The sequence below is a fragment of the Chiloscyllium plagiosum genome, chromosome 16 (genome assembly GCF_004010195.1).
Source record: "Chiloscyllium plagiosum isolate BGI_BamShark_2017 chromosome 16, ASM401019v2, whole genome shotgun sequence".
Classification (NCBI taxonomy): Eukaryota; Metazoa; Chordata; class Chondrichthyes; order Orectolobiformes; family Hemiscylliidae; genus Chiloscyllium; species Chiloscyllium plagiosum.
The window spans coordinates 68282306-68290616 of NC_057725.1; the positions used below are offsets into that span (position 1 = coordinate 68282306).

The 8311-nt window shown below is 40.9% G+C and overlaps 1 protein-coding gene across 1 annotated transcript in view; it reads right to left on the minus strand.

The window, feature by feature from the left end:
- LOC122557988 (AP-2 complex subunit alpha-2-like) overlaps positions 1 to 8311 on the minus strand; it is a 102375-nt gene that overhangs the window by 80213 nt on the left and 13851 nt on the right. The window contains exons 3-4 of the mRNA XM_043706289.1: positions 7224 to 7366; positions 5109 to 5302 (exon numbers count right to left, since the gene is read on the minus strand). Of these exons, the coding sequence (XP_043562224.1) occupies positions 5109 to 5302; positions 7224 to 7366 (337 nt within the window). The remainder of the gene's footprint in view (positions 1 to 5108; positions 5303 to 7223; positions 7367 to 8311) is intronic.

An 8311-nucleotide genomic window follows, 5' to 3' on the forward strand; every position in this document is an offset into this window, starting at 1 on the left:
ACCTAACAAACAATCAGCAAAATGAATGTCATTTTCAAAATACCTTGCCAGGACTGTAATAAACACCACATCGGACAAACAGGCAGAAAACTAGCAACCAGGATACATGAACACCAACTAGCCACCAAAAGACATGACCCACTATCACCAGTATCTTTACATACAGACAAGGAAAGCCACCACTTTGATTGGGACAACATATCCACCATAGGACAAGCTAAACAAAGGAATTCCTAGAGGCCTGGCATTCTAACCAGAACTCCATCAATAAACGCATCGATTTGGACCCCATCTACCATCCTCTGAGTAAAAGAACTAGAAATGATATCACCCACCTTAAGAAACCGAGACACATAAACAGAAAGCAGGACATAACACTAGTGTGTTACCAGGTTCACTGACGATGTTACTTAGTATGGTGGTGAAACATCTGAAAACAAACCTTCCAACTCAGCGAGCAAACTTACAACCCATTGGGTTGTTTTCTCTGGAGCAGCCGGGAGTGAGGAGAGACTTGATAGAAGTCTATAAAATTATGAGATGCATAGTTAGGGGTTGACAGTCAGAATCTTTTTCCCAGAGTTGAAATGTCTAATATTAAGGAGCGGCATTTAAGGTGAGAAACAGAAAGTACAAAGGAGATGTGAGGGGCAAGTCTTTTTACGCGGAGTTGTAGGAGTCTGGAACACGCTGCCATGGGTGATCGTGTAGGCAGATATTATAGGGGCATTTAAGCACATGAATATGCAAGGAATGGAGGAATATGGATCAAGGGCAAGCAGAAGGGATTAGTTCAATTTGATGTTATATTTAGTACAATATCATGGGCCGAAGGGCCCATTCCTTTGCTGTACAGTTCTATGTTCTAAGACTGTTCTGGATGTGGCTCAGCATCATGCAATGGGACAGAACAGGAATGCTAATCTAGAGAACAGGAAATAACATAGAACCAAATTAGTAATGTAAGGGGTAGGCCATTTAGAACAGAGTGGAGGAGAAACTTCTTCACCCAGAGAGTGGTGGGTGTATGGAATGCTCTGCCCCAGAAGGCTGTGGAGGCCAAGTCTCTGGATACTTTCAAGAAAGAGTTGGATAGAGCTCTTAAGGATAGTGGAATCAAGGGTTATGGAGATAAGGCAGGAACAGGATACTGATTGAGGATGATCAGCCATGATCATAATGAATGGTGGTGCTGGCTCAAAGGGCAGAATGGCCTACTCCTGCACCTATTGTCTATTGTCTATTTACTCTGAAGTTAAGCCTGATGTCTCACAACAGAACATATGTCTTAGATGTAATGAAATTAGCTATTATGTAATATATAATAAACCCATTTACTGATCATTCAAGATCGAGCCTATCTTCTGTTTAAGAGTCATGTCAAGTGTTAAGACTCAATCAAATTACCATGAATCATATATCACCTCTGACTTGGTGCTGCCCAGGACAAAAGCAAACTACATCAGGTTTCTTCAGCAATTAAACAAAACTCTTTATTTTAACTCTTAACTCCAACAAGAATTGTAAATAAATAGGATATTTAACTTATATGATTTAAACTTTACTCATTTTACAATCTAGACCCTCGCTCACAAAACAAAAAAAAACAGGCAAAATACAAATGTTATGAGTAGAGAGGGGGAAAAAATCCAGAGGAACAAGCCAAAATTACAAAGTTCATTATTTTACAAGGTTACAAAACTGCAAAGTTGGTTTCACAATTCTTTCATTTCTTACATAATGTCTCCAAGTTACTTGCACAGCAATGATCAGTTTATAATTCATTGCTGTTTGGTTAGATCTGGGATCTTTCTGATTGTATTTTGGCTAAAAAAATATTTCTTTTAATTTCTGGAATAAATGACAGAAAATGAGAGAAAAGTTACACGGAATGGAAGAAACACTGATGCAGCTGACTTCTGAATTGCTCCTTAATTCTCTCTGTTTCACTGTCCTCACAGGTTTTATTAAACTGCAACCTGACCAATCAGAGGTTTGTTCCTGTGCTGAGCTCTCCTAAACCAATAGAAAAAGGTGCCAATTTGCCTGGACTCAATTTTCCCAAAAGGCAACATTGTTTCACATGCACAAGTTATTTGCACTGGTTCTCCCAAAGCTACAACCAACTCTTTGTCTCCTCCCCTTTTAGAAAGAGAATCCATTTCCAGTCTTTAGTTCATATAAAATAAGATGTGGTCTCTTAGAGTATTAGTCACTTAGATTAATACCATTAAAGAGGACTGATGGCAGTAGAGTTACTCAAGATATCCCGGAGGTAACCGTACATTTACAAGTTTACTAACCCTTGCAATTTCTCATGCTTAGGTTGATAAGCAGACAGGCCATCCCTAGTGTGAGTGAATCCAACCAGCATTCTCCACTATTAAACTCCTGACCACCACTATTGATCAAAAACTTAATGGGACTATCATATAAATGCTGTAGCAACAAAAGCAGGTCCGAGTCTGGGAGTTCTCTACTGACTAACGCACTTGTGTTTATTCATCAAGGGGATATGGGCATTGCAGCATTTGTTTGGTGATTAACTACCTCCTTAAACCAGGTTAAAAATCACACAACACCACATTATAGTCCAACAGGTTTAATTGGAAGCACACTAGCTTTTGGAGCGACGCTCCTTCATCAGGTGATTGTCAGCGTGATTGGACTATAACCTGGTGTTGTGTGATTTTTAACTTTGTACACCCCAGTCCAACACCAGCATCTCCGAATCATTCTTAAACCAGGGCAGTTTATTTGGTATAGATACACCTACAGCATTGCTGGAGAGGGAGGAATTTTGTCCCAGCGACACTGAAGGATTAGTGATATATTTCAAAGTCAGGATGATAAGTGGCTTGAAGGGAAACTTGCAGGGGGTGGCATTCCTCTGTATCTGCTGCCCTTGTCTCTCTAGATGGAAGCGGTCATGGGTTGAAAGGTGCTGTTTAAGTACATCTGCTGAATTTCTGCAATGCATCAAGTAGATATACACATAGCTCCTACTGGGTTTGTAAGGTACTGTTCCAAGGCAAGCAACGTACTGGTAAAACTTTTTTGCACCCTCTTCAAAGCCTCTATATCCTTCTCATAGTGTGGTGACCAGAACTACACACAATATTCCAAATGTGGCCGAACTAAACTATATATAGCTGCAATATAACTTGCCAGCTTTTATACTCAATGCCCTGACCAAAGAAGGCAAGCATGACTTCTTTACTACCATATCCACTAGTGTTGCAACTTTCAGGGAGCTAGATACCCCAAGATCCCTCCAAATATCAATCCAAAAGGTCCTACCATTCTTTCCTCTTGCATTTGATCTCCAAATATATATTGCTTCACACTTGTTTGGATTAAACTCTATCTGCCATTTCAATATCCTGCCGTATCTTTTCACAATCCTCCTCACTATCCACAATTTCACCAGCTTTATTGTCGTCTGCAAATTTATTAATCAGACTACCTGCATTTTTATCCAAGTTATTATAATATATTATATGCTACAGATATGCCAGCATTGATGCTTGAGGAACACAATGGCTCCCAGGTCTCTAGTCAAAAAAACACCCCTCCACAACTACCCTCTGTATGCTGTGACCAAGTCAATTTTGTATCCAACTCACTGTGGATTCCATGTCACTTCATTTTTTGGACGGGCCTACCGTGCGAGAACTTGTCAAATACTTTAATAAAGTCCTTGTAGACAACATCCACTGCTTTATCCTCAATCATTTTTGTCATTTCCTCAAAAACTCAATGAAACTGAGACAAGACCTCCTCTGCACAAAGCCATGTTGACTATCCCTAATAAGTCCACTACTTTCCAAATGCAAATAAATCATGTCGCTAAGAATCTTCTCTGATAATTTCCCTCCTACTAACGGGAGGCTCATCACCTTATAGTTTCTTGGATTATCCCTGTTTCCCTTCTTGAACAAAGGAACAACATTGACTATTCTCCAGTCTTCTGGGGCTGCCTGTGATTAAAGAAGATATAACGATGTCTGTCAAGGCCCCAGCAATCTCCTCCTTTGTTTCTCTGTTTCCTGGGATTGATCTCATCAGGCCCTCAGGACTTATCTACCTTAATGCTTTTCAGAACACCCAACACCCCCTCCTTTTTTATATCAACATGCCTCAGAATATCAATATACCCCTCCTTAATCTTACCATCATCCATTTCCACCTGCTTGGTGAATACCGATACAAACTACTCCTTAAGGACCTCACTCACTTCCTCTAGCCTGATATATAAATGATTGTCCTGGAGTGGACCTACCCTTTCCCTAGTTACGCTCTTGCTCCTAATATATATATAATATATACACACAAAGTGCCTTGGAATTCTCCTTAATCCTACATGCCAAGGACATTTCAAGCCCCTTTTAGCCACTACCATCTTTGTATGTGCCAGATATGACTCCAACGAGCTGGAATTTTCCTGACTCCAGTTTTATTAGTGATACAAGCAGTCACTCTCACCTCGCTCTCTTTAGCTCAGACGTATAAACCAGCAGCTTACAGGTTCAGTATCTGCACAGCAACACCCGTTTGGAGAATGGTGTGGAGCTACAGTTAATCTTACTGCACTTTGATAGCACCATGACAAGGAAGAAGCATCCCCATTCCTGATCACTTTCCCAAGAAAAGACAGACATGCACTGACCGCAAGAACTAATATGGGACTTATCTTAGCTATTCCTCTTCCCTCTGCAGTCAGATACACTGACACTGGGCTCATACATAAAGATCCAACTGCAAATCAACTTGTGTCTGTGGAATCCTAACGCAGCACACACTGAAAACGATGAGAATAGGGTGAGAGGCAAACACTTCACTAAAAACAAAAGTTTTTTTTTGAACTGCAAATAGTTTTAGGAACAGATGAGAACATCAAGCAATGCATGACTAAATATCCCAGGTAACAGACTAATACTTTTTTTGTATTCTGTTTAAGGTGGTATGCCCACACAAAATAAAGTTAATGAGAAGGCAAGGCAGACATATGGATGAATGCACTGTGAAAGCACTGTTGTAAAATATTATACACAGGATGTGAAACCTGCCCTTTCAAAAATGCAATTTATTGTCACAATGGCACTTACCCAGCAACAAGTATTTTTGGAATCTCACTAGCAAAAGCCTCTGCCATCTCCTGGCTTCCAACATTTGCGATGCAGTGTAGGGCCAGGCCCATGAAGGTGGGGTTACGGCTGGCCAGGTCATTTCTAAGGGCATTGTTTATCAAACGCATCAACTCGCTGTTTGAATTCACTAAGACTGAGATGAAAAGGTAACCCTGCAATTATTTCAGACAGATAGAGAAAGGGTACATTAAGTACAGAACCTGTTTATCAGCATCTGACACTGTCAGCTTTATCATTATATTCTGGTATCTCTCAAACTCACTGATTCTGAGCCAGGGGGTCTGTACATTCATCCTACAGTCCCCATTGATGCATTAAGCAGGAACATTGGATAGATGATCATTACTCACCAAAGAATGAGCAACCTATCACTCAGATTCAACCACAGATTAATGATAATTGATAGAATTTGACATTCATTTTGTTAAATTAAAAGGATTAATGTGTTGTATTCACTTATCAATCTCATGCTGCATTGCTCACTGGGAGTAACTGAATGTCCTGCTTGGTTACATATAATTCAGAGTTTCATCATTAGTTTAAAATTGCAAATTGAATTATTCTGAACCCTATGTGAGTGTTAGTGACTGCTTAAGGTTAAATTCAGAGACAACATTCACAATCTCCACAGCTTTTTTTAAAAGCTCATTTATCTGTTGTTAATTTTACTTCTCCTTTTGCTCCAGGCCTAGAATATAAAGTCAGAAGGGAGCAGTGGGGAGTTGGACAGCCATATTGGGATGGTGAAAGCTGGGACTTCAGAACAACAGGGAGAGCTCAGAAAGCGTTTCCTTTCTGTGTGAGTCCAGGATTATGGTTCTTAGAAGATTGGGATAGATGCACCAGTAGAGGAGAAAGCTTTATGGATCTGGCATTGTTGTAGGAGGCACAATCATGGATTTCAGGAAAACCAAAAGGAGAATTACGTGCATGATTGTGATAGGTGGTATCAAAACGAGTTAATGAGATTGAGGATGGGGGAAAAGCATAAGGGCGATGGTTGTGGAGTACAGATTTGTGAATTACTGAGTGTGAGAGAATGACAAGATGATGAGTGCTACACTTATTGAATTTGGGACAGGGTAGGGGGACAGCAGGTGACAGCAAAAGAGACAGTTTGGGAGTGGGAGCACAGACTCGGACAGAACACCTCAGAAGTACAAGCTAATCTCAAGCCATTATTGTGTCCAGCACAAGCAGGCATCAACAGTCATGCCACATGTTTCTATTACCCCACACTAAAATCTCTTGGACATTTACGTTACCACAGTGAGAAAAACAGCAAAGAAAGAATCACAAAATGCCACAGCATAGGATACCATTCGACTGGCTGGGTCAATGCTAACTTGTTTCAACACTCTCAATTAGTCTCAGTCACCCACATTTTCACTGTAACCCTATTAATGTTTTCTCTTTAGCTAATCATCCAACACCCTTTGAAAACTATGAATGAATCAACTCTCAGGCCATGCATTCTAGATCTTAAACACTTGCTGCAGGAAAAGGTTTTCCTTTTATCGCCTCTTGTTATTTACACTTTCCTCTCTGTCTATAAAACAGTCAGGAGGATGATGCACGAGAGCTGCAGAATCGGTCTGACGTCTGTTTATAAGGCTTTCTGTGCACAAGGATTAGGCTAAATGGGCAAAGCTTGTATACAGGACTGTTAACCTTCATCCAACAAGGTAACCCAGCACAAGAAATGCATCAAAAAGCTCACGTGATTGTATATCAGTCTCATCTTCACCTTACTGCCTTGACCTTTCCGCATGTGGTTTTCGACTTGCAAGAGCCAAATGTAAAACCACATTGTTACAAAGTGAACAAGTAGAAAAAGGACAGGCATTTCCCTGTGGATTCACAGCAGAGCAGAAATCTAAGCAACAGGAATAATCACAATCAAGCATGCCCACACAAAATGCCACCTTGGACTTGTAAAGGTACAGATTCCCTGCCAAATACTACCATTCAGTGCCATGTTTATAACGACAGTGTTCCTGTTGTGCTTAGTATTATTACTGTGATGACAATCTGTATAAGGCATAATAAGGCAGTGACTGCTGTCCCACTTACAATTTGCTTCTCTGTATATTTATTCGAACTAAGTAGGTTAACTGCTTCCATGTGACCAAAATCAATGTCATGACCAAGGAGGAAGATAAACAGAAGTTTGCAGATATATTTTTTCTTGCTGTAGCCATCCAATGTTTTGTCACCTACAAATCAAAGAAAGCAACATTTCACAAACAGGTCATTGTGAAACATATTAACTTACCAGACAAGTCAGTACCTGAAAAACAAGAGGAAGATGTGAATGCGGTGTCCTGGTTAACCTGACTGTAAAAATGCACATAAAAATAGGGAAAAAATGTAAATTATACAAGTCCAAATACCAGAAGGTGCACAACTCCCAGCAAGAGCCCCTTACACCAGATGGCCACAGCAACAATACATTGACCTCTACCTTGGACCACATTCCAAACCTCCACAGACCAGAAAGGGCCAGGCTGGCAGCATGTTGGCAGGTTCCCAATGATATTAAGAAATGCAAATTCCATAGGTAGTTGCAACAAAGTGAAAACCTGCCACCAAGAGTCCCAAAGCCTCTTAAACCTTCATGATTTATATTCCTCATGAACAGTGTCTTATACACCATGCTCTCCCTGATCCCCTCATTAAGTGTCTCGTACACCTCATCCACCCTGATCCCCTCGCTGACAATGTCTCATACATCTCAAACTCCCTGATCCCGTCTGTCTCATACATCCTTGAACCCCTCACTAACAGTAACTCACATACCTCGCTCATCCTGATCCTCTAACTGTCTCATACACTGCACTGTCCCTGATGCCCTAACAGTATCTCACACACCTGACCCTTCTTGTTAGAACATAGAACATAGAAGAATACAGCGCAGTACAGGCCCTTCGGCCCTCGATGTTGCGCCGATCCAAGCCCACCTAACCTATATTAGCCCACTATCCTCCATATGCCTATCCAATGCCCGCTTAAATGCCCATAATGAGGGAGAGTCCACCACTGCTACTGGCAGGGCATTCCACGAACTCACGACTCGCTGAGTAAAGAACATACCCGTACCATCTGTCCTATACCTACCCCCCCCCCCCTTAATTTAAAGCTATGCCCCCTCATAATAGCTG